This window comes from Gigantopelta aegis, chromosome 4 (assembly GCF_016097555.1).
Source record: "Gigantopelta aegis isolate Gae_Host chromosome 4, Gae_host_genome, whole genome shotgun sequence".
Taxonomy (NCBI): domain Eukaryota; kingdom Metazoa; phylum Mollusca; class Gastropoda; order Neomphalida; family Peltospiridae; genus Gigantopelta; species Gigantopelta aegis.
This window is the reverse complement of record NC_054702.1, coordinates 12202244-12229846: the sequence shown is the minus strand read 5'-3', so window position 1 is coordinate 12229846 and position 27603 is coordinate 12202244. Positions and strand designations below refer to the sequence as shown.

The 27603-nt window shown below is 36.4% G+C and overlaps 3 protein-coding genes across 3 annotated transcripts in view; 2 read left to right on the top strand and 1 right to left on the bottom strand.

Annotated features, from left to right (window-relative positions):
* Window positions 1–7208, bottom strand: part of LOC121369681 — a 9801-nt gene extending 2593 nt beyond the window's left edge. The window contains exons 1-2 of the mRNA XM_041494731.1: window positions 7125–7208; window positions 3053–3312 (exon numbers count right to left, since the gene is read on the bottom strand). Of these exons, the coding sequence (XP_041350665.1) occupies window positions 3053–3312; window positions 7125–7208 (344 nt within the window). The remainder of the gene's footprint in view (window positions 1–3052; window positions 3313–7124) is intronic.
* Window positions 7209–7532: 324 nt separating this feature from the next.
* On the top strand, window positions 7533–7937 carry LOC121369680. The gene has a single exon (XM_041494730.1). The coding sequence runs from the start codon at window positions 7533–7535 to the stop codon at window positions 7935–7937; it is 405 nt and encodes a 134-aa protein (XP_041350664.1).
* Window positions 7938–9681: 1744 nt separating this feature from the next.
* LOC121369679 lies at window positions 9682–10071 on the top strand. The gene has a single exon (XM_041494729.1). It carries the CDS (start codon window positions 9682–9684, stop codon window positions 10069–10071), a length of 390 nt encoding a protein of 129 aa, XP_041350663.1.
* Window positions 10072–27603: the final 17532 nt, after the last annotated feature.

Below are 27603 nucleotides of genomic sequence, written 5' to 3'. Positions count from 1 at the left end.
GTAAATTGACTGAGTGAATCAGGCAATTTATAATTGCCTGAAAATTTCAGGCATTTTACAAATTACCTAATTTTAGACATTGCCTGTAACATATATAAATGATATAAACAACTTTACTGTATTGCTATAACTTTGCATTTTATTCATACTCACAGATAATTTTTAAACAAGCATTCTCAGAGTACTGCTAAAGCAAAACATGTCCCCTACCAGGCCCAACAAATTTTTGTATCTCCTAAATTCAAGGGCCATAACTAAAAAAATAGGTAAATTGCCATGAAAGTCAAACTTGATCTGTAACAGTATATAAATGTTATACACAAAATTTAAGCTCAATATCTTCAGGCATTGTGAAAAAAACATCCAGAACACATATTTTTGTATTGCCTAAGTTCAAGGGCCATAACTCTTGTAAACAAGAGTACCGGTGAGGTACATGATATGCCCATTAGGAGTTTTGATGAAAAACATCCAGAATACATATTTTTGTATTGCCTAAGTTCAAGGGCCATAACTCTTGTAAACAAGAGTACCGGTGAGGTACATGATATGCCCATTAGGAGTTTTGATGAAAAATCGTAGATATTAATGAATATGTTACGGGTATTATTCAATTCTAATTATGTGAAATTTTTGCAATAAGATGGATGAACATTCTGGTTTGGACCAACTACTGATGATACTGTATCCATTGGAAAAGGTGCTGTCTGATAAATGAAGTTATTGTTCTTTATTAGAAAGGGAAATTTTGTTTAGCATTTTCTTCAAAGGTTTAACAAGATTTTCCTATTATGTTCAGAATACAGACAAACTATTTCATTTAAATAACAAGATTTTCCTATTATGTTCAGAATATAGACAAATTATTTCATTTATTTGTATCACAGTGACCTTGTAATTGTGTATTACAAACCACCATCCCAAGTTGTTCCTACATGTGAGGTTTGATGGTCCTGTATGCATCTGTATGCAAGATATGGTCTGGACAAGGATTTACTGTTATGTGCAGTAAACCGTGAAAAGTAGGTCACAGTGACCTAGTAATAGAATGCAACACACCGCCATCCCAAGTTGTTCCTACATGTGAGGTTTGATGGTCCTGTATGCATCTGTATGCAAGATATGGTCTGGACAAGGATTTACTGTTATGTGCAGTAAACCGTGAAAAGTAGGTCATAGTGACCTAGTAATAGAATGCAACACACCGCCATCCCAAGTTGTTCCTACATGTGAGGTTTGATGGTCTTGTATGCATCTGTATGCAAGATATAGTCCGGACAAGAAAAAGTTAACAGAGGGATGTAGATTGTAGATCATAGATGGGCGTATGAAAATGAAATAAAACAAAAACCAGAGTAGTATTCTATATTGGTCAGGGTTACGCAAATCATTTGTACTAAGTAGACACCTGTCTTGTGTAACTTAAGAAGCAGTCAAAAATGTAGAAAAACTTTGCACATCTAGCACCCAAACTACATTCATATGCATCAACATACAAGCTCTCCACAGGAAATGATCTGAAAGCACCAAGACAAAGCCGAAGTTCCTGAATGTGTATAGGATCTAGCATGTGCAAGTAAGACTTATGTGCTGACCCATATACAATGCATCCATAATCAAGTTTTGATCTCACAAGAGATCTATATAACCATTTGATCTGCTCCCCAATTAGTCTTGCCAATAAATTTAATTAATTTTGTTTTTAAATGCACTCACAATTTGGTTACTGAATGAAGGTCGCTATTGTACCTTGTTCAGTGAATCCCCACCTCCAACCTGGGGCTTATGCTAGTCAGCTTCGGCTTATTGTCTACGTTTCGCGTCAGTTACGATGGGAATGTGGCTACTGTCACCCTTGTTTAGGGGGACAGCCTACCAACTTGCAAGCACTGGAAACTATGGAAGAAGCGATCGCCAAGGGCAGACAAGGGGCGACAAAAGCCGCTGGGGACGGTCCCTTCGAAATCTGACCCCAAGAAGATACAGACTTCAGCAGGGACAGCTAGAGAGGGGGGGTACCAAAGCTGACCGCACAACCGTCGGGGGCAGTACCTTCTGCTCCGGAGGCCCCACCAAAGAAGATTTCGGTGGTTAGGGCAGAACCAACTCCCCCCCCCCCCCCCCACGAGACAGAAAGAAGACATCGTCATCACAGTTGATGATCCCACTCCACTCTCATTGTTGGGGAGTCCAAGTGAAATCAGCATTCCAGAAGCAGGGCTCGAAACAGTCTGAGGCCAGGTTGCCAAATGCGACCAATGTCTTGTTTGGGCGAATTAAAAAAAAAAAAAATAATGGCGTTAGTTGCCCAAATAATATTATGTGGGCGATCTTCTTTAGAGCTATAACATATGAGCCACTATTAATATTTTTATCCCACATTAAAATCATGCTCGTGGTTCTCTTACCATAATTTGCCAACATCCATTATTCATTTTTGGGCCACCATATTTTTGTGTGAGTTTCGAGCCCTGCAGAAGTGGACTATTGCATATCCCAAGTTGAAGCACTCATGTAGACACTGCATATGAGGATGCTCGTCGGAGAAGCACAAGCCCGATTACATCTAAATAGTGGTATCCGTTACCATCTGGCCGGGGCAGATACTGTTTCACCAACAGAAAAGTCTTCCAATACTACCTGACGTACAGTAGAGATGGGCAGTGTCAACAGGCAATCCTGAATGAAGGATAACACCATCATCCATCGAATCTTCAAGATCATCCTACAGAAGACTACGCAGGATTGATTAACAGCATTCATCTTCACATCGAAGACTACCTGCCGAACTTCTACAGCAACCAGCCCATCGACTCACCACAGAATAACCCCTTCACTAAACTCTGCCTCCAGATAAGGGCTTAGTCGGACTTTAAACCTTTTGGCCGTAATTCAAAACTCTATGTTTATTTTGTTATAAATAGTCCGACACATTTTATTTTGGCAGCCTGTCAAAGTTAGTGTGCAACATTAATTACTGTTTAAGCCAATATATCATAATTTGTATACCAAGATTTAAAAAGAAAATACATGTAATAGCATTTTCACTTACTGTTCCCTTGCTGGAAAATTTCTTTTCATAAGATCATAGTTTGGACAGTTTCTTTTCACTGTGTCTGCCTTAACCAAGAATGCTGTGTAAAATCTTCTTATCAGTTCTCCACATTTGTGAATCTTAATATCATTGTCTCTCACTACCAGCAGCATGAAAACAGCCACAGACAAAACATGGTCAGCAATCCCATCAGGTTTTGCTTTCTGAAGACATCCTGACAGCTCTTCAAACAGAGGCTCAAAAATTATGTCAAAGCACTGCAAAAATAAAAATAAACATTCCTGAATCAGTAAAATTATGTTTTTGTGATCAGACATGATGGCAAAAATTATGTATTGAATAGTAAAATGATAAACGGTATTTATCTAGGATTTTTCACCTAGGTCTTACCATTGATGGGACTGTGAAATTGTTATTATTATAGTTATTACCTATTTGACCAGAAATAAGCCCAGGAGGCCAAAATAACTCATTGTGAGCTTAGCATGGGGTGGGCTTATTCCCAGACAAGGGGCGAGTTTTGTTGAAATTTTTTTTAATAATAATAATTAAAATAAATACTAATAAGGCGTATCATAAAATATTGTTTGTTTCCGGTTACCCGACCGACCCTAATTTGAACCTGCCGACCTTAAAACTTTTTTTGTATATATCCAAAAATGTTTTTTTAATATAACAACGATTTCCACGAAAACATTCCAAAACTATCACAAGCACTAATTTGGTGTCATTTAGGGGATAACCCTACTGTGTTTTCCGATTTGCGGACGTATATTTTATTGGCGACCCGTTAGCCATGAAATGTTTTCTTCTAACAATTGATTGATAGAGTTACTTCCCTTCAAATTGAAGTTCGGTCACTTTTGTGAGATATCGGGCAAAGAGTCGGAAAATTGTTTTCACGAATATATGCAATCTTTTCCAATTTACTCTACATCTAGCGTAGCGAGGTGTTCCGATTAATAATAATTTGAGCATCCTGAGCATTTGTACTGCATTTCTATTCATTGGACCAATTGATTGCTTCAGATCAAGTGTGTACTTTAATACTTGATGCATACAGAATAAAACTAACATTGCAAATTATAAAATTGGTAAGTCTACCATTTCTAAGATACACTAAGAAAGATAATATTCATAAAAAAAATTTTAAATGTTATTATTGGACAGATAAATATAGAACCCTTCTTTTCAGTTTTCATTAAAAGAAATTGTTATAACTTATTTACTGGTTTCTATCCAATTAAGGTTCAACCAAGTTAAGTGTTAGTATGAGAGTAAACCTTCTGCCTATTATTAAACAGCAAGGGGTCTTTTGTATGTACGCTCCCACAGATAGGTTGCCCTCAAAATCAAAATGCCTTGCCTTTTATAAATTTATAAGTTGCCCATGTAAAAAGAAGCCTTTAAACACACCTATGTGGATAGTACTACATATTTCCTTTTTTAAATTAAGTTATGAAATAGATATAGAAAATAAAATGGCCATACGGTTTTTGTCCTTTTGAAAATTGTATAATGGAGAAAAAAAAAACCTTATATTTAAAACTGCACATAAAATATGCCCCCAAAACGTCACTTTACCATGCCTTACTTCATTTCTAGGGAAAACACTGTGATGAATGGTATTGTTGGTTTGCATAATGCATTTCTATACATGCAGAGGTTATTTTGGATACCGGTTGTCAATACCTTTATTTAATATTCATAAATAAAATTATTTTCCAAAATAAAATGTTTTTCCTACCTACCTACCCTATATTTTTCCAGCATGTAATAGGAAACAAATAATTATTTTTTTCAGCCTAATTAAATTAACTAGGAAGAAAACAAAAAAAACGTTCAGTAGCACATCTAATCTATTATTAATTAGTGTTTCATTTGTTATTAATAAATAATAATTGTTTATCAAGTAAATTGATTTTTTTCACTAGTATCTAATTATCAGAAACACACCTTCTATGATACAATTACTTACCAGTGCTGTTTATTTACATCCAAAATTTAATGCTGAGAAGACTTAAAACAACAGCAATTAACAACACACTCAATAGCTATGCACACACGTTTCTGACACAGGCAGCCAGCTGACCTCAGACCACAATTAATTTCGCTATATGTTTCTATTTTTTATTAATATCAGAAGGCCCGTGAAGTTTTGTATGTACCTTTGCCTGCATGGGGGACACATACCCTGAAAAGGACAACCCCTGTTGTCCAGCTCTTTCTCCCCAGCATATTGGTTTAAACAGACACACCCTCTAAACCAGGCCGGAGTACACCCATTTTACACAAAAAGCACTACTTTTGCATGGGCCGGAATTACCACAAACAAGTCTTCAATGTCAACAAGTTACACATGTTTACAAACTACATGCTATCCCCTGTCAATTCAGTCAAACAGTTACCACTTCATAGCTGTCTGCCATGAAATAATCACAGTCAAACAGCAGACTACTTGCGCGGTCAAACTTCCGGATTTTGGACAACCAAATGGGAAGATAACTGTAATCTGAGGCCAGCTAACACTACAAAGAATTGTCAATCTAGGTCATTGTTCTTAGCCAATCAGAATACGGTATTTGCTTAATTAGCATTAACTGCGGACCCAGTGTGGTGGTAAAAATAGACATTGGTTTTAGTTCAGACTTGGGCTTGTGTACTTCAAAGAAATACTGCAGGCATGAAATTGAAAACAATGTTACACACTGTTATTGTTTGACTGCTAAATCTCACTGGTGGTAAAATATTGTGTTACATTTGTGTTTAATTATCTGCAGGAGGTATGACCTTTTAAATGAACTTTGAGCAAACTTGCAATTTTGTGTTATTTATAAGGTGACGAAGTTGGGGGTGGGCTTATTTATGAATGAGGGCCTAATTTCTTAAATGCTATCAATACGGAGGGGGAGGGGGGGGGGGGTGGAGGCTTATTCAAAGACATTGGCTAATTTCCGGTCAAATATGGTACTGAGATTTTTGAGTGCCATTCAATTTATGCATTTCTAATATTATTTAAAGATTATAATTATATTCATTTATTTTTAATACTTTGTTCTTGGTAAAATATGTTGAAGGCAACCATTCTTAAAGTTTGTTTTCGAAAATAAGGTCTCCCTCCCTACCCCCATATCACAATAAAAATGAAGTTTGTTCAAAATTCATACACTTCAAACCTGTAAGAATAATAAAGATAACATGTTATCATCACCAGTGAGATTAGTAATCTAACAAAGGATAACACTATCAATTTGATGTGGGCAATGTTTCTTTGATATACTCACGCCCAAGTCAGAAACTAAAAGCAATTCAAGGACCAGTATCATTCCCATTATAGGTACATGTAGTACTAAACTAAATTACTTCCGGATGGGTCAAAGTTCGAGGTGCACCAAACTTTTGATAGAGAAGTGAACACCGCAAGTCCTGTGATTGGTGATAAATGTGAGTGTTTTGGATGTAATGCCCCCATCACACCAAACTAGTTCTCACTACATTCTTGAAAATGTTGCCGAACGGGCTCAAACTGTGTGCGAACGGAGTGGACGTAGTAGCAACTTTTTACGGTCTTTTTACGAACTTCATGGATGGGCTAGGACGGAAGGATGCTCCAGAACTTCGAGCCTGCTCAAACGTTTCTGGCGGCCATCCCGTTCTGCAATTAGACGGAGTGACAACGTACTTAAAACGAGATGGACTTACTACAAACGGAATTGCCGCACTTCGATCCTACTAGTGACGTGGTGCAGTCGGGCATCAATTGCAGTACGTGTGCACACCGACTGGGTCCATTTTTAGCTCGTTCATCCCGTTCACAGACAGACCCAACTCGACCGCATTACGTCCTTAGCCAGTCGTTATTCCGTGCAAATACATTCAAAACAAAATAAAAATGTTCTGAAGGAGTTGGCAACACGCTTCTGCATGGTTCTAAAAGTTTGCAGTAGGTTCTCATTAAGTTCTACTCGTTTTGAGTACGTTTGTGTAGTTCTCACGCAGTTCTTACTACGTCCACCCCGTCTGCAGTATGATAGGACAAGGTAGGGTATAAATATGGCCGTTTCCTCACTGGTTCATCATTTGGGCTCGAGATTTCTGGCAGTGCACATCTGTTCCTGACGTGAAGATTTTCAAGTTTTTTGCCCAGAACCATGGATAACTTTGCAGCCCTTAACATGTTGAATGTTGGTTTCATGCAATTTTTGTTGAAAGCAGAGCAAGAGTACAATGAGATGGTAGAGCAAGAAAGAAGAAGGAGAAGACCAAGAACCTGTTGGGTGAGGAAGTGGCTGAAACCTGAGAGGAGAATAGCCATGGGTCATTATCATCAGCTGATGAAGGAGCTCCGCCTGGATGATCAAGAGTCCTTCTACAACTTCTTGAGAATCACCCCACCCATGTTTGACGAACTTCTTGAATGCATCACCCCCTTCATAGAAAAAGAAGAACCAACTACAGAAAGGCTCTGGAACCAGGGATGAAGCTTGCCATCACACTGCGTCATCTGGCAACAGGAGATTCCTATGCCACCCTGCAATATGAATTCCGGGTAGCCAGAAACACAATTTGCTTGTTGGTGAAAGAAGTCTGTGATGCCTTGGTGATGGAGCTCAAGAATGAAGTCATCACATGCCCTACTGACAGAGGCACTTGGGAAGACGTTGCTGAGGAGTTCCTGATGCGCTGGAATGTCCCACATGCCTGTGGAGCCCTGGATGGGAAACATGTTGCTATCAGAAAGCCTCTCAAGACTGGAACCATGTACCACAACTACAAAGGCTTCTTTTCAGTCTTCCTAATGGCTGTGATAGATGCTGATTACAAATTCATGTGGATAGATGTTGGTGGTTTTGGAAGCCAGTCTGATGCCCAGACCTGCTAGACTTGGACGTCCCACAGGGAGGAAACAGAGACACAGTTTTAGCCAAGAGACAAAGGGACTATTTAAGAGCTTATTTCAACAGCCCAGCAGGACGTATGCCATGGCAGGACAGAATGATTGAACTATGAGTGCCATGGCATTAAAGGATGATTGAAGGACACTGTTTGATGTTCAATTTTAGCTAATGACTTTTTAACATTCTTATATTTATTGAATAAAACTGTTATGTTAACATAATTTCAACATGTACATGAGATGTAATAAAAGTTTTTCTTATGATGATGTTTATTTAATAAAACTGTTTCAACATGTACATGAGATGTAGTAAAAAGATGATGTTTATTGTAAATAAAACTTTTTACTGTTAAAATGATTTAAACATGCACATGCTTATGTTTATGTAATAAAAGTTTATTCTGTTTCAATCACATTTCTTAAAATAAACAAGGCATTGTATCCATGATGATTCACATTTAATAAAGTGAATTCGCCACGAAAATGGTCATTTAGAGAGTCAATAAAGTTCATAAAATTTGAAATAAAATGGGCCAGGAAAATCGGCATTTTTTATTTTATATTTAAGGGAAATAAAGTTTATTTAACATTTATTAAAGTAGAAAATGATAATTTTCACCTGTTCTAGAGAGGGACACATTTTGTTTTATTGACATTAAATATAACATAGGGAAATGGGAAGTTAATTATATGGGCTATGACCACGAATGTATTTGACGATTGTTTATAACCTTGTACTTCAAAAGAATAAAACATGCAACAAAGAATTTAATAACATTGTTTTATATATTTATTGTAACACCTTATAACATTTAAATGAAAATGTATTTACAAAAAGAAATATCAGACAATCATAACGCATGTCATCATATGCACCATCATCATTTGTACAATACAAAAAGTATATCAGTCACAATCACTGCTGCTCTTCACTGTCTTTATCCTGAGACTACTGGGGCTCCTCCTGTTCAGCCTACTGCTGCTGACCCTGCTGTTGCCCTTCCTCCAGAAACGAGCTCAGCCCAGAGGGGAAGCTGGTGTCCACACCCTGGACTTGGAGAGGTGTGGAGGCCATGGGGGTTAACTGTATGTGAGATGCTGAATGGAGGTGTGTCCTGCTGCTTGTACTGTTGTCCCTGCTGCCTCGAGAAGGATCTTTGATGTGGCTGGAAGAACTGCTGTGGATGCTGCTGATGCTGTTGCATCCAGGCAGGCTCCGTGGACCCCCACACACTCACTGGGTTCTGGACAGTGGATGGCCACATGTGAGGAGGTGGCTGCCAACCAGATGAGGACCCACTTGGTTCAACTGGATCTATATCTGTAGGTGTAGCTGTAGATGTTCGCTGTTGGTCCCTCTTCAGCTCACTGACTACGGACGGGCTTGGACTGCCTGGAAACGTTGTCCGCAATGAGGTGAACAGGCAATTGTACCCGATCTGAAATTGATACCAACGGACTGCGGCCTGGATAAAGACGAGATGGACGTATTGAGGACTGTTTATGAACGAATTAGCATTGTATTTGAGACATTATTTGGCCAAAGTTACACGTTTTACCCCCACCACAGCCCGTTTTACGATTTTTTTTAGGACGGGGTAGGACATTTTGAGAACTACTTTGGTGTGACATAAGAATAAAAAAAAATAGTTTCATCTGGGTAAAAAATGTATGCAATTTTATTTCATCTAGTACCACTGTGTCAAGTAGCCTTGCGCTTGAAACATGTATGGGGTACCATCTGGCAACAGGAGATTCCTATGCCACCCTGCAATATGAATTCCGGGTAGCCAGAAACACAATTTGCTTGTTGGTGAAAGAAGTCTGTGATGCCTTGGTGATGGAGCTCAAGAATGAAGTCATCACATGCCCTACTGACAGAGGCACTTGGGAAGACGTTGCTGAGGAGTTCCTGATGCGCTGGAATGTCCCACATGCCTGTGGAGCCCTGGATGGGAAACATGTTGCTATCAGAAAGCCTCTCAAGACTGGAACCATGTACCACAACTACAAAGGCTTCTTTTCAGTCTTCCTAATGGCTGTGGTAGATGCTGATTACAAATTCATGTGGATAGATGTTGGTGGTTTTGGAAGCCAGTCTGATGCCCAGACCTGCTAGACTTGGACGTCCCACAGGGAGGAAACAGAGACACAGTTTTAGCCAAGAGACAAAGGGACTATTTAAGAGCTTATTTCAACAGCCCAGCAGGACGTATGCCATGGCAGGACAGAATGATTGAACTATGAGTGCCATGGCATTAAAGGATGATTGAAGGACACTGTTTGATGTTCAATTTTAGCTAATGACTTTTTAACATTCTTATATTTATTGAATAAAACTGTTATGTTAACATAATTTCAACATGTACATGAGATGTAATAAAAGTTTTTCTTATGATGATGTTTATTTAATAAAACTGTTTCAACATGTACATGAGATGTAGTAAAAAGATGATGTTTATTGTAAATAAAACTTTTTACTGTTAAAATGATTTAAACATGCACATGCTTATGTTTATGTAATAAAAGTTTATTCTGTTTCAATCACATTTCTTAAAATAAACAAGGCATTGTATCCATGATGATTCACATTTAATAAAGTGAATTCGCCACGAAAATGGTCATTTAGAGAGTCAATAAAGTTCATAAAATTTGAAATAAAATGGGCCAGGAAAATCGGCATTTTTTATTTTATATTTAAGGGAAATAAAGTTTATTTAACATTTATTAAAGTAGAAAATGATAATTTTCACCTGTTCTAGAGAGGGACACATTTTGTTTTATTGACATTAAATATAACATAGGGAAATGGGAAGTTAATTATATGGGCTATGACCACGAATGTATTTGACGATTGTTTATAACCTTGTACTTCAAAAGAATAAAACATGCAACAAAGAATTTAATAACATTGTTTTATATATTTATTGTAACACCTTATAACATTTAAATGAAAATGTATTTACAAAAAGAAATATCAGACAATCATAACGCATGTCATCATATGCACCATCATCATTTGCACAATACAAAAAGTATATCAGTCACAATCACTGCTGCTCTTCACTGTCTTTATCCTGAGACTACTGGGGCTCCTCCTGTTCAGCCTACTGCTGCTGACCCTGCTGTTGCCCTTCCTCCAGAAACGAGCTCAGCCCAGAGGGGAAGCTGGTGTCCACACCCTGGACTTGGAGAGGTGTGGAGACCATGGGGGTTAACTGTATGTGAGATGCTGAATGGAGGTGTGTCCTGCTGCTTGTACTGTTGTCCCTGCTGCCTCGAGAAGGATCTTTGATGTGGCTGGAAGAACTGCTGTGGATGCTGCTGATGCTGTTGCATCCAGGCAGGCTCCGTGGACCCCCACACACTCACTGGGTTCTGGACAGTGGATGGCCACATGTGAGGAGGTGGCTGCCAACCAGATGAGGACCCACTTGGTTCAACTGGATCTATATCTGTAGGTGTAGCTGTAGATGTTCGCTGTTGGTCCCTCTTCAGCTCACTGTCCCTGTCTTTCTGGATCCACTCCTCTTTGGAGGCATGATGATCGAAGATGGTCGGAACTGTCGTTGACTTGATGTGTTGATGTGTACAGCTTGAAGCGGCAAACGTGAATAAGGACTGGCAACAACGCGCTGGGTATTTATAGCAGTAGGGCCAGGACGCAATTGCAATTACGTTCCGCATGCACTAGGGACGAGATGAGGACGTGGTGAGAATGAGGTGAACTGTCTGGGAACGAGGTGGTTGAGTTAAGAACTAGTTAGAACGGGTTTTGACGTATTGGGAACGAGGTAGAACTAGTTCAGAACGGATTTAAACTGACTACGGACGGGCTTGGACTGCCTGGAAACGTTGTCCGCAATGAGGTGAACAGGCAATTGTACCCGATCTGAAATTGATACCAACGGACTGCGGCCTGGATAAAGACGAGATGGACGTATTGAGGACTGTTTATGAACGAATTAGCATTGTATTTGAGACATTATTTGGCCAAAGTTACACGTTTTACCCCCACCACAGCCCGTTTTACGATTTTTTTTAGGACGGGGTAGGACATTTTGAGAACTACTTTGGTGTGACATAAGCATAAAAAAAAATAGTTTCATCTGGGTAAAAAATGTATGCAACTTTATTTCATCTAGTACCACTGTGTCAAGTAGCCTTGCGCTTGAAACATGTATGGGGTACCTGTAAAAAACAGCACTCGAATTTTATGCGGAACTAGGGTAGTCATAGACACTACCCATTATCTCAGAAATGAGCAGCTTGACCTCCAATGTTTTCTGATTCACTTTAAAGAGACATACCCTAGTTTTTAAACACTAATGCACTATTATAACTCTTTTTGATAACTTAAATCATACTTTACTTAGATTTTATTGTTTAGATTATCAGTTCCGTACATTCGAAGTGTTATTGGTCATCCTGATGTTTTTAACATCACAAAATGCATTTCTCATATTTTTAAAAACGCACGTGCGTCTGAGAAGTAACACTTTTGGAGTCGACTTTTAGTCTATTTTTAGAGGGTATTTCACCATTTCAAAGTCACAGACTCATGTTTAACTCTATTGTAACTTTATCTAAATGTGTTACAGGTTTGTAGATTAACTAAACTTAGTGTTAATTTTCACGGGTTGAAAATAGGGTATGTCCCTTTAAGGGTGAGGGGTGGTAGTATTTATATCTGTGGCATTTATGTCGACTGATACACTACAGGTGGGAGTTTTAGCCACATATGTTACTATTACCATCTATGGGATTTGATTTGGTAGTATACACCCTATAGCACTGTATTCAGTGCATAATAAAAAATATTATGATTTTGTCATTTTATTTAATTAAACTATACTGGTTGATTAATTAGCTGTCACTCGACCATGCAAGTTCACAATGACCTTGACCATGACAATAATCACTGTACATGGAGTTTGAATCAAAGTTAGCACTGAGGAAAAGTTGTTTTTGGCCTATAATTCATACTGTAAAGATTTCAATAATTTCTTTTTACATGGTATTTGACTTGCCATACACAACTGCTCTTAAATATGGTATTACATATAGGCAACCTGAACTAAGATTTTAATAGCAATTTATTTTTATTTAAAAAATAACATGTGCCAATAGTGGGTTGATGTCTTTAGTTTCCATTAACATAGTTAATTGTTCATGTATGAACTTCCAAAAACTCAAATTTGTAAAGAACTTGATTTTTATTATCATTTTGACATATTTATAGGGTGCTAAGTTATATTTTAGACAAATTTGTAGTTTTATGCAAAATTTTAAGTAAATTTGAAGAAAAACGTTACCAAAGACATACTTAAATTTGTTGTCACTATTGTGCCTTCTGTTCTTATTTATACACAACAATAAGCTTGTTAAACATATATTTAGATATCCATATCAAATTTAAACAAAAATAATCACTTAGTTTTCTCTCATGAAGAGCATTTTAAGTTAATACTAGATTCAGAACCAATTTTTTTTTTTTTGATTATCTGTCTTGGAGTAAGTTGATAATTTATTTCATTGTTAAAGCTGTATTAGCCAATGTTACTAGCTAAATAAAATGCTGGATTACAGATTGTAGGAATACATCCAATGTACATATTGTATTCATCTGGATTAGAAAATAATGCAGGGAAATAGATGTTTGGTACGGAAGAGTATTAGTGCCATCACACACAATAAAATAATTCTATTTTCCAACATTTAAACTTGGAAAAATCAAGTTTAATCTTGGAAAAATAAAGTTTAATCTTGGAAAAATCAACTTTAATCTTGGAAAAAATCAACTTAAAACTTGGCAAAATCAACTTTAATCTTGGAAAAATCAACTTTAATCTTGGAAACAGGGACACATACCTTTAATATATTCATTAACAAACTAAGTTTAGATAGAAATATCACACAATTATAACAGGAACACATGCCTTTAATGTATATTAATTAACAAACTAAGTTTAGATTAAAATGACACAATATTGTAACAGGGGTATGTACCGTTAATAATATATTACGGTAATATTGTTATTAATAAATTAAGGTATGTGTCCTACTTCAATACTGTGTAATATTTCTATCTAAACTTTGTTAATAAATATATTAAATGGATGTTGTCCTATTAAATTACTGTGTGATATTTCTATCTAAACTTTGTTAATTAATACATTAAAGGTTCGTGTCCTACTTCAATACTGTGACATTTCTATCTAAACTTTGTTAATTAATATATGAAAGGGACGTTGTTCCATTACAATACTGTGTGATATTTCTATCTAAACTTTGTTAATTAATATATGAAAGGTATGAGGTCCTTATTTGTTAATTAATATATTAAAGGTCCGGGGTCCTACTACAATATTGTGTAATATTTCTTTTTCAACTTTGTTAATATATTCATATAATAAAACATAGTAATGTAGTAGGACCTCGTACCTTTAATATATTAATTAACAAAGTTTAGATAGAAACATCACGTATTGTTACAGGACCATATGCCTTTAATATATGTATTATCATAGGACAACATACCTTTAATGTATTAAGTTTAGATAGAAATATCACAGTGTTGTAATAGAACCGCATGCCTTTAATATATTAATTGACAAAGTTTAGATAGAAATATGACACAGTATTGAAGTAGGACCACGTATCTTTAATGTATTAATTAACACTATTAATATATTAAAGATACGTAGCCCTGTTACAATATTGTGATATTGTAATCAAAACTTAGTTTATTCTTTAATGTATTAAAGGTATGTGGTCCTATTACAATTGTGTGACATTTCTTTCTAAACTTAGTTTGTTAATTAATATATTAAAGGTACATTGTATGTGGCCCTGTTACAATAGTGTGATATTTCTATTTAAACTTAATTTGTTAATTAATGTATTCTAATGATGTACTATTTATATCTAAACTTAGTTTGTTAATTATTATATTAATGTAACGTGTATTATTAAAACATTGTTTGATATTTCTATCTAAAATTTGGTTTGTTAATCAATATATTGTAACGAATACATAATTATTCCACCTAAGCCTTTATAATGAAACTAATATTGTTTTATTAATATTTGATTAACAAACATAAGATTTGATTTAGTTTCGATACATAAACAAACGTTCAACTAACACTGGATAGAAGTACACTGTGTTTACGTTGAGTCTAAAAGGGCGCCAGTATTACGTCAACGTAATGACGTCATGTTGGTGACGTGATCAGTGGACGGTCTTTGAATATATCTAACGCACAGTTGCTTCAATGTCCGCTGATTAGGAAAGACGTGTTGTGATTTTTAGTTGGAAAAGAAGTAATTCAATAAAACTATGAGTAGGGTGAGATTTCAGGAGAAAGTTAGTATAAAAATATTTTAGAAGGATATAATCGTGTTTTTTTTCTTCCCTGGGCTTAAGTATTATTTTACAGGTAGAAATTGTATAATTTTTAGTAAATACACTGAGTGATAGATTTTAATTTCTTAACTGTCAACAACTACATGTATTTCTACATCAAACAAGGTTCTTCTTTTAGAGGAATAGAATAGGTTATTTGGTAATAGTAATATAGGATTATTTATTATATTACTAATGTAGTTCTATTCTGAAATCTAGCGATCTGACGGAAAAAAATTATAGTTCACGCTAGGGTTGTTGATCTACCACCAGATCTGGCGTATAGTTACTGAAGCAGAAGTTAGATTTGTCACCACCAGACCTAGCCTGTAGTGGTTTAGTTCACCACCAGATCTGGCAAATAGTAGTTTACCACCAGATCTGGCGTATAGTTATTGAAGTTATTGAAGCAGAAGTTAGATTTGTCACCACCAGATCCGGCGAACACCGTTGTTTAGTCACCACCAGATCTAGTGTATATATATTTTAATAGTTTACCAGGATTTAGAGTTTACTTAGTAACCTTCACTAGCGATTTACTTACATAAATAAAGCAAGGACACACTTAGGAATTTAGAAAGAGCTTTAGCTGAATAAAGTTAAAACATGGACACACTTGGGAACTTAGCATTTACTAGTATAAATAAAGTTTACTATTTAATTATAAAGTGTATTTTGTGTTCTTTTCCAGTTAAGTGTTTATTAATGGAAGTTTCAAGTTGATGACTCGAGCAAACGAACCCTGATACATTTTGTCTGTGTAATCACACTTGCAGGGTGTGTTCGCAACTATTAAAGGTTGTTGATTTTTCCAAATTTAAAGTTTATTTTTCCAAGATTATATGTTGATCTTTTTAAGATTATATGTTGATCTTTCCAAGATTAAAGCTGATTTTTCCATAGCTTGATGATAATTCCAGATATCACAAATATTAAAACCTCCAACTACAATTGGCTATAAATAAAATGTAGTCAGGAATATTGGTGGCTGCCAATGGTTTTGATGGTTCATTATGAAAATCAGCATCACCGATGGATTTGAAATTCCCACACCTGGTAACTTGAAGACACCCACAACCAGCATACAGGATTTCCTCCCAACACTAATGTTCAGGACATTAAAGGTCTACATTTATCAAAAACATAATTCACTATTGTTTGGTATCTACGTATACCTTTTACAATATATATATATATATGAAGTATCAATAAAATAAATTTACCCGTTTTTTAAATATTTGCAATAAAAAGTCGCGTTGTCCCCATTGCTTGCCAAAAAGCCTCTGAACTCCAAGAGTCAAGTCACGTGACCCCATGATGCGCTAACCGGCATAACATAAATGCGTGATTCGCAGCCTTTTGGTAATTTTACATGGAGGTGGAACACGCGTATTTTTAAAATGCGAAAATGTTATTCTATTGAATTGAATTGTATGTTTGGAATATCAGTTAAAGGCAAAAGAAGTTTGCATATTTTTCCGAAAGACAAACTGACATTGTTTGCACGGAAGCAGTTCTTAAACCGAACACGTGCGTATAGGAAAGGACCGTCAAGATGGGATTCGATTTGCAGTGACCACTTCACACTTGGGGATTACGACAATGATCTAAGATTGTCGATGGGAATAGCACCAAAACTTTTGTTAAAGAACTTGTCTGTTCCAAGCCTGTATCCGCCCTGTTCAGCCTATTTGCAGCCCAGAGCCTGAACGTTGCCCAGAGACAAAAACAAAGCCCGAATGTTAATGCCGAGGTACACATTGTTCATATTTGGCACAAAGATACACCTCAACACGATGCATTTATATATGTTAAAAAAATAAATGTAGGAAAAATATTTTTTAGACAAAATACTAATTAATATTAACTGACGACTGGATAGCATTTAAATAATTAATGTATTGCAATTATTATTAAAAACAACAAATACAAGTAAACACATTAAATATGTTTTAAAAAAACCATCATTAAATATATTAAACAAGGCGCATTCATCGTCAGTCTAATCATTACTTGGTTACAGACATCTACGATTGGTACCTGTTTCGTTTACAAAATATGAAAATAAAAGATTTTATTGTTCGAAGTTAATCCTTTAATTGGTTAACTAAAGGCTTATTTGCAAAAGCAATACATGTTTACAGATTTCACAGACATCGGTAGCTCGGACAACATGTGACACAGTCGGCTCACTACGAGATCAAGGAATCTAAGTGGTTGTGTGTGTACTGCCAATATGCTACAGTATCTGTGATTATGTAATGTTGTAAAGAGGTGTTTTCAGACATCGGATTCACGTTTGATCCTTTGGCTCAGCGGATTATCGTCAGTGATCAAACTGATAGGGAAGTACCCCTAACAGATTTTCTCCGATAACAATGAGCTATTTTCCGAAGAATCATTACATATGCTGTCGCCATGCTAACCTACTAATGAATGAATGGAATTCACCCGATGCTATGTCACAGGTCAGAGGCCGGTCAAATCGACTGGATCAGTGTTTTTTCCCTGAGCGTTTTACAAAAAGTTGTTTTATTAATAATTAGTGTGGTATTTTTGTTTTTTATGGTTAATAATGTAATCTTTATGTATACTGTGTATTAATAATGTGCCATGATTGTGGACCTTCAAGTCAATACTTCATACAGGTATACCGTCATGTTAGTGTTTCCTTCCTCAGACAGTGTATTTTTTTTAACACTGATATTTCTTTGGTGTGCCTGTTAAGGTCTTCATAATCTAGGGTTCAGTCAAGTGCATGTGTTTTAATTGAATTCTTTAAAAGGGTAGAGGTACCCTGACTATCTTTGTTGTCTCTACATATATATCTGAGTGCACACTCCCAATTGACAGTAAATATCTTCAGGAGTTTTATTTTAAAACATTTTTTTATTTAATATGACATATTGCATTTGTACAAAACTATATGAGGTGTACATTATATTAGGTTGCACTGTAGAAACAACAGTTTCAGTGAGGTTGTCAGTTTATGTCAGAATACACCAGATCCTGGTTTTCATAAAAACACACAGCTGGATACTTTTTGAAAAATGTATGTTATCAGTATAGGTAGTACTAAACCAAATAACTTCCGGCTCGGTCAAAGTTCGAGGTGCAACCAACTTTTGATAGAGAAGTGAACACCGCAAGTCCTGTGATTGGTGATAAATGTGAGTGTGTTGGTTGTAAAAAAAAATAGTTTCATCTGGGCAAAAAATGTATGAAATTTTATTTCATCTAGTGTCAAGTAGCCTTGTGCTTGAAACATGTATGGAGTACCTGTAAAAAAGGTAAACTCAATTTGTTTGTGGAACTAGACACGTTATCTCAGAAATGAGCAGCTTAACCCCCAATGTTTTCTGATTCACTTTAAGGGTGAGGGGTGGTAGTATTTATATTCGTGGCATTTATGTTGCTTGATACGCTGCAGATTTGATTTGGTAGTATACACCCTATACAGACATATACTGATATAACCATATTCTACACTTCAGTTCTGCTGATAACCTACTTAATCAGAAATATGGGGATACGGCTGTGTAAAACAATGATGAATACTATAGAAGAGATTTTCTCAAGAAATGGCCGAAAGTTGATGCTCACCATGAAAAGGCAAATGCTACTGGTAATAACAGGTCAGGTCAGGTCAGAGCAAGCTGTTGTAGTGCACGCCTGTCCTGGGCACAGGAAAGAATGGTAATAACCGATGTGGTGTCTATATATAGGGAGAAATACCTGAGAGCAAACAAACAATGCCCTTAGGCAAATGACATAATATATCACCTTGGCCGATTAGGTATTGGCCATGACAGGACATTTGTACTATGTTTGACTCATATTGCATTCATTTCAACCATTTCAACTTATTTTTGTGTTTATATCCAATTGAGGTTCAAGCTCGCTGTCCTGGGCACACACCTCAGCTATCTGGCTTGTCTGTCCAGGACAGTGAGTTAGTTATTAGTTGTTAGTGGTTAGTGAGAGAGAAGAGGTTGTAGTGGTCTAATACCGTATATTGCCGTGTATTAGCCGACTCCTTGGATAAGCCGGCCTCTTAGTTTGACCCTAAATATCAAGTACAAAATCATCAGCATTGAGTATAAGCCGAAGTCATCTTTTGTCCAGTTGTGTGTTGTATTGAGTTCAATAATACTGTCAACAAATAGACATGTGCTTTTCTTGTTCATTATATTTGTTTTTCCTTTAATTATTACAAACAAGGTAATCATGATTGCAATCATTGTGGCAATGCTAACGTCTACCATGCCGTGCAAAACTAATTTAACACCAATAAATCATAACAGGAAAATAACTAATTCCAGCCGTAACAACATTTATCATATAATATCTTACATTTTCAGTGCAATCAAAGTATGTGATATTTTTCAGATCACATACTTTAAGAATTTGACAACTTTGCAAATTAGATGTAAATTAGTCGAGGTCTCGGCACTAGGTTTATTGACATTTAAGCAAACGTACTTGGGTGACACTCCATGATTGACGTATGCATTCACAGTCATCAAATAAAAACATCCAGCGTTCAGAAAACAAAAAACGTTAGGCATAACTTTATTTTGATGTAAGGACATCCAAAATGACGTCATTCGAGTTAGACGTCATTTCCATTCAAAAATACACTGTGCCACATATTCTTATGTCATTTGAATATCCAGTAATGGCCGACTGGAATTAAAGCTGCGTGTACAGTTTATAAAAACACGTTGTATTAAGCTTGAGCTTATATGATAAAGAGATTATTACCCTCATGTATTTCAGTATCGTCAATATCATATATTCCTAATACATGTATATGATATTGACGATACCGAAAAACACTCTGGTAATAACCTCTATATATCACTGCACATAAGTAATTAAATTATTGACTGGACAGCAAAAAGTAAGATCATTAAGGCATGTTTAATCCCCCACCATACACACACACTATTCAGGGAGCCAGGTTGAAATATTTGGTCACGGTGAACCCTTCTTCTATATTTTTTAAACCATTTTTTATTTGAAGTTTGTCATCTCAGAAGTTATGAAATGGTGCTCTGCTCTACGAAATCCATTGCAAATTTTTGTATAGAGCACATATTTCATGGGCACCCTAAGATTTTTTAAAACTTGCTTTTATAAAAAGTTTCGAGATTGTTTATGGAAAGTTGTATCACAAATGATGCAACATAACAAAATATAATGTTTTAGACAAGGCCAACATAAACCATGAGAAAAATGTTATCTTTTTTTGTCTTAACTTAGGTAAAATGCAAGATATATCTATTGTGTTTCCGGCGACGTCGGCAACGGTGTTAACATTTACATTTAGCTCAAACATTTAATTTACGTTTAGCTCCATTTCTCAAAAACTATTAGTCCTACTTCATTGAAAAAAATTTCATGCTGGGGTGTCGTTAAACATTCATTCATTCATTGAAACTTGGCTTATAGCTGTGTCCATGTATGTTTATCACAATGCATGTTTAAAACATTATTTTAAAATTTTAGTTTTTAATTGAAGTACCAATAATTAGCATTTAGCTCAATGTCAATTTTTCGAATTTATATCGAGTTTTCGAATTTATGCCCATTTTTAGCATGTTACATGTCCTATATTAGTGAAACTTAATTTATAGTTACATCTTTGTTCATCTGAATGTTGTTAAACAATTTGAACTTTATTAAGTTAAAATTTAAAAGTCAATTGATTTGCCTTTAACGTGCATTGGATTGGATATCTCTGGATGCAACTACATGTGTATGTATTTGGTTTAGTACTACCTATACTGATGACATTCAAAAAGTGTTGAATCATGTGTTTTTATGACAACCATAGGATCACTGAAACTGTTGTTTCTACAGTGCAACCTAATATATCATTTTTATATAATGTACACCTCACAAGGCATATATATATTGTGTACAGTTTTGTACAAATGCAATATGTCATATTTCAAATTTAATTAAAAAAATAATAATATTGCTGAAGATATTTACTGTCAGCTGGATGTGTGTGTGTACTCAGCTATATATAGTTCAAAATAAGTAAGGGATATTCCATGTCAAATATCAATAATTATAGAATGAAATAAGTGCATGATGTGCGTTAATGTTCCCACTAAAATTTAAAAGTCAATTGATTTGCCTTTAACGTGCATTGGATTGGATATCTCTGGATGCAACTACATGTGTATGTATTTGGTTTAGTACTACCTATACTGATGACATTCAAAAAGTGTTGAATCATGTGTTTTTATGACAACCATAGGATCACTGAAACTGTTGTTTCTACAGTGCAACCTAATATATCATTTTTATATAATGTACACCTCACAAGGCATATATATATTGTGTACAGTTTTGTACAAATGCAATATGTCATATTTCAAATTTAATTTAAAAAAAAATAATATTGCTGAAGATATTTACTGTCAGCTGGATGTGTGTGTGTACTCAGCTATATATAGTTCAAAATAAGTAGGGGATATTCCATTTCAAATATCAATAATTATAGAATGAAATAAGTGCATGATGTGCGTTAATGTTCCCACTAAGAGAGCATGAAAAAACGCACCAACTGTTTTGATTGCAGAGCACATGACATGACGTTGCATGTGCGATTTAAAACTGAACACTTAATTTGTGCATATGTTGAGTACATACTGTGGCAATATTCTGTTTTACTGGAACACTACCATAAATCATAACCTTGCTGTCACATTCTTTACAACATTGAGCAACTTTTCAACAAGGGCCACAACTCCGGATCAGGACCGCTTCATTAGGACTTACATGAGTAATTGAGGTCAATCAGCCAATCAAATTGCAAGAAAAAAACTCTGTGTTATAACTGGTGTTACAACTGGTGGTCTGGTCAGACTATTCATAACAGACTGCATAGAAGTAACATCCATGTATGTCAACCCTACGTTACCCCACATTTGACTGCGAGGCACATTGCTTGCTAGACGTCAATGGAGTACACATCGTAGACATTGGTCCAACGGATGATGGGCTCAGGTAATGTTTTCAGATCATTCCAGATTCACACTAGACTTCCATGATTGACAAGTGTTTCTGGCAACGTCCCAATGAACGCTTCGCCAACGTCAAAGTTCATCCTCATGACCAATTTGGAGGAGGGGCTGTTGACAATCTAATTAAAATTAGCTCCACTATTACATGTGAATCTAACAGCAGCCAGTTGGAGCTCATGTCCACCAATCAAAACCTTACTTGCAGAATCATGCCAGTGAAAATAATTTGAAAACATTCCGAATTATCCTCAGTGTATACGACATGTTTCGTGTGAATTACGAATGCCTTATTTAGACCGGTAGAACTAATTTTAATCAGATTGCTAACAACAATGCGTAGTCTCCAATGTCCAAGTAACATTTCGTCTGTAAATAATAATTTAAATATTGGCCAATCACACTTCGCCTTTTATAACTTTATTTGGGAGAATACACATTCTAAAAATATCGAGCGATTCTATTTTAGTGGCCGCAGTACAGCAAACCATACCAATACGTACGGGATGGGTTAACAGTCAAATTATTTATTTATTAAAAAAACTAAAAACTAAATCAGTCTTCAGTTTTACATTACAAATTATTTATTTTATAAAACAAAACATGTTTTAAGGCATTCGTAATTCACACGAAACAGGATAATTCGGAATGTTTTCAAATTATTTTTAAATCACTGGCATGATTCTGCAAGTAAGGTTTTAATTGGTGGACATGAGCTCCAACTGGCTGCTGTTAGATCCACATGTAATAGTTGAGCTAATTTTAATTAGATTGGGGCTGTTGACTGCCAGAACCCAGCTGCATATTTTTCATGGGAGGGTCACTGAGCAGTACTACTGTGACAACATCCTTGTACCGATCGCTGTGCCCTTCGCATGTCAGGCTGGATGCCATTTTGTTTTTCAGGACTATAACACCCGTGCTCACCAGAGTCTACTGGTCACTGTATACCTGCAGCAACAGAACATCACCACACTTCTGTGGCCAGCCCTAAGCCCAGACCTTTCACCCATTGAGCACATGTGGGACATCATCGGACGATGTCTTCAAGAATGTCAAGGTTATCCAGCAATAGAAACAAACATAATTTTTGTCCACCGGACAGTTACATCAAGAAATCTACTTTTCCAGCAATATTTTCACATGTCCAAATAAATGTTTTGTTTTATTAAAGTACAAGGACCAAATATTTGATTGCTCAAAATTAAACTGCATTGAACATCTTTAATTGTTCACTGTACAACCATTGAGGTACATTTTGCTTGTCCGAGCACATTTTTACTTGTCAGGACAAATGGACAAATGCTTATTTCGAACACTGTCATCCAACCAACTAGGCAGAATTAGGCGCCACTCTCCAAAAGGAATGGGACAGGATTCCACAAAATATTATTGGATTTAATCAGGAGCATGCCACGTCGGATTTGTGCATGCTTGGCAAACCACAGGTTTTTATCCGTTACTAGTGCAATTATTGAAAACGTGGAATTGACAAACACCACCCCTGTGTCTCCTTGGGACCTACCTCACTATCCTGGCTAGAATCTTAAGTGCCAATCCCTTGTCACATGAATGTTTGTGTTTTACCATTAATTATTATTGCAATAAAAATTAATACATCACTGTTATATTGTGTTATATTTGAATATCCCCTACTTATTTTGAACAGTATATTTTGAACAGTATATGCAGAGACAACAGAGATATTCAGAGTACCTCAACTCATAAATTTATTCCATTGAAACACATGTACGTGACACCCTAGATTATGAAGACCTTAACAGGCACATCAAAGAAATATCACTATTAAAAAAATACAATGTCTGGGGAAGGAAAAATGAACATGACTGCACCTATATGAAGTAATCACTTTGGCCATGCTGATTTTCAAAATGGACCATCAAAACCATTGGCAGCCACCAATATTCCTGACTATATTTTACGTATAGCCTACTGTAGTTGGGAGGTTTTAAATATTTGTGATATTTGGAATTATCATGCAGCTTTCACATATTTATTTTTGATTCATTACTAAAAAAAACCCTGTTTTTAAATGACATAATTACCCGAACATCTATTTTATTGCATTATTTTCTAATCTAAATCAATACAATATGTATATTGGATGTATTCTTACAATCTGTAATCCAGCATATTATTTAGCTAGTAACATTGGATAATACAGCTTTAACAGTAAAATAAATTATCAACTTACTCCAAGGTAGATAATCAAATCTGGAAAAATTGGTTCTGAATCTGGTATATACTTAAAATGCACTTCATGGCATCAAACTAAGTGATTATTTAAAAAAAAAAATTTGTTGACATAAAAATCGTATTCGAAAAAACACACGAAATAGCCTCTATATATATATATATATATATATATACCGTATTGTTCCTATTTGTAGCACCCCCTCTAATATAAGCGCCCCCTATGATCACGAAAAATGTATCATGAAACGGTACCCGTAAAATAGTCAAACTGGCTTACCTGACTGCCGACTTGCAATGATTATAATCGGTAAACAAATAAAATCCAAACAGGTGAAGCACTACGACACTAGTATGGGCGAACAGTATGTCACACATGTCGTTTATCAAATGTATGTCGCTGTTATCTCCACGCAGAATGAACGCACGACACTCCGTTAACGCTGTTCAAAACCGGAAGTACAAACATACCGGTAGGTATTTACAGCGACACCATAACACTCCGCAGGCCCTATATGCCTACGTGCACAGTACCATGTATTTTGATAAATCAGCTGACGATGTATGGTACGCTACGTCATTTCAACAAGAAAACGTCACTGGTGGAGTGACTCAGCGGCAAAGCTTTTGATGTCTCAGCGAGCCAGACGCATTGACAGTTTGATACGAGGATTTTTCACACGTATTATGAAACGTGTTCTAGTACTCTAATTAGCGCGCCCCCTTTGTGTTTTGCATCGTGCCCGGGCGCTACAAATAGGAACAATACGGTATCTATATACTCTGTCAAAAAAGAAACACATAGGTGATAGGGAAAGAAGAAAAGTGTTTGATTTGACAAAATATAGTTTTTTTGTACAATGTTGCTGAATGACCATGTTTGTTAATGTTCCTGGAATGGGACAGCATGCCCAAATGCACCCTAAAACAAATTTAACACATGTTGTGGCACGTTCTGCGACAATTGCAGGAAATTGGCGTGAAATGGTCAAATTTTGGCGAATGCACGTGAAACTTGGGAAAAAGATTGGGGGTAGTGATGGGTATTTAAAGCTGCAATGCTTGCAATGATGCCTCCTTTTCATTTCGACATAGACGAGTTACAAGATGCCAAGACTAAGCCTGCCAAATCGAAACATTGCAATAGGCCGCCTCCAGTTAGGTGAATCGCAATCAGCAGTCGCACGCCACATGAACGTCAATCAGAGCACCATTTCACGTCTCAATCAGTTTCAATCAGCTGAAGACCAGCCCAGAAGTGGAAGATCTCGCATAACAACTGCAGCACAAGATCGTAATCCGGGTTCTGCACTTGCGTCACCGAACTGCCACAGCAACAAACACTTCTGGATGCATACCTGGTTTGAGAAGGGTGTCTGCACAAACCATTCGGAACCGACTTCGAAAAGCTGGTTTACGGGCTAGGAGACCGTATGTTTGCCCAGTCCTGCGATGTCAACATTGACATTTACGTGTTCGCTGGTGCACAAATGTACAGGCTTGCAACTTGAGAAACTGGCAGCGAGTATGGTTCAGCGACGAGTCACGTTTCTTTCTACAGCAACGTGATGGACAACAACGTATTTACTGACGCCGCAATGAACATTTTGCCCAAGTTGACAGATTCGGTGGAGGGAGTGTCATGATGTGGGGAGCCATCTCATACACTGGCAGAAGTGAACTTGTGTTCAGACAAGGCAACCTGACAGCTGTACGCTACTGGGATGACATTTTTCATCACCACATGCTTCCCATTTTGGATCAACAGAGAGAACTCTTTCAGCAGTACAATGCCAGGTCTCATACAGCACGTATAACAATGGATTTCCTACAGAATGAGAACATTAATGTGCTGCCATGGCCATCAAGATCACCAGATCTCAACCCCATTGAACATCTATGGCCGGAACTGGACACTTCCGCAACTGTCACATGCACTGCAGGAAGAATGGGCTAGGATTCCACGTGCCCGGATTCAGAGACTCATTCAGTCTATGCCAAGGAGATGTCACACGGTGATTGCTGCTGCTGGTGGCCACACAAGGTACTGATTTCAGCGCCCTCGTGCGACGCTGTTTGGTGATGAAAACTCCTCCACTGTCATCAGTCCATAGCAAGAACATTGTCACATACTCATGTCATAACGAAATTATGTCATAAAGAGATAATTCCATGAATATTTCACCTATGTTTTTCTTTTTTGACAGAGTATATGTATGTATATATGTATATATATATATATATATATATATACACACACACATACACACATACATATATACATACATATACATACATATACATATAATTTTCCAAGAACTGAGAAAAAACCCATGTATAATGACATAATTGTACTATGGCTGAAGAAAAGAAGGTTAAAATTATTAATTCTGTTACCACAGTAACCAGTTCAAAACTATCTGTTACCATGGTACCCAATTCAAAATTATTAATCATCGGCTATTGGATGTCAAACAATTAGTAATTTTGACATACTAGTAGTCTTAGAGAAAAAAAGCCCTAAATTTTTCCATTAGTAGCAAGGTATCTTTTATATACACCATCCCAAAGACAGGATAGTACATACCATGGTCTGTGATATACCAGTCATGGAGTACTGGCTGGAACGAGAAATAGCCCAGTGAGCCCACCGATGGGAATCAATCCCAAACCAACTGTGCTTTACCACTGGGCTGCGTCCCGCCACTGGCGTGGGAGGAATGCATTGGGGGGGGGGGGGGGGGGGGGGGGTGTTGTTAAAATAATAGAAAAATAGTTTATTGATACTGATGTATTAAGTATGTAACCTCCCAGAAATGACTGCAAAAAGGTGTCTTGCACCTTCCATGCTCATTGGTTCATTGTTTAAATCCTAGTTACAGCCCTGAACAGCTATATATATATATATATATATAGGGTTGCAAATGAATCACTACATATTTTTACATGAATTACAACTAATATGTGTCAGAGTAACAATGATGGAAATACA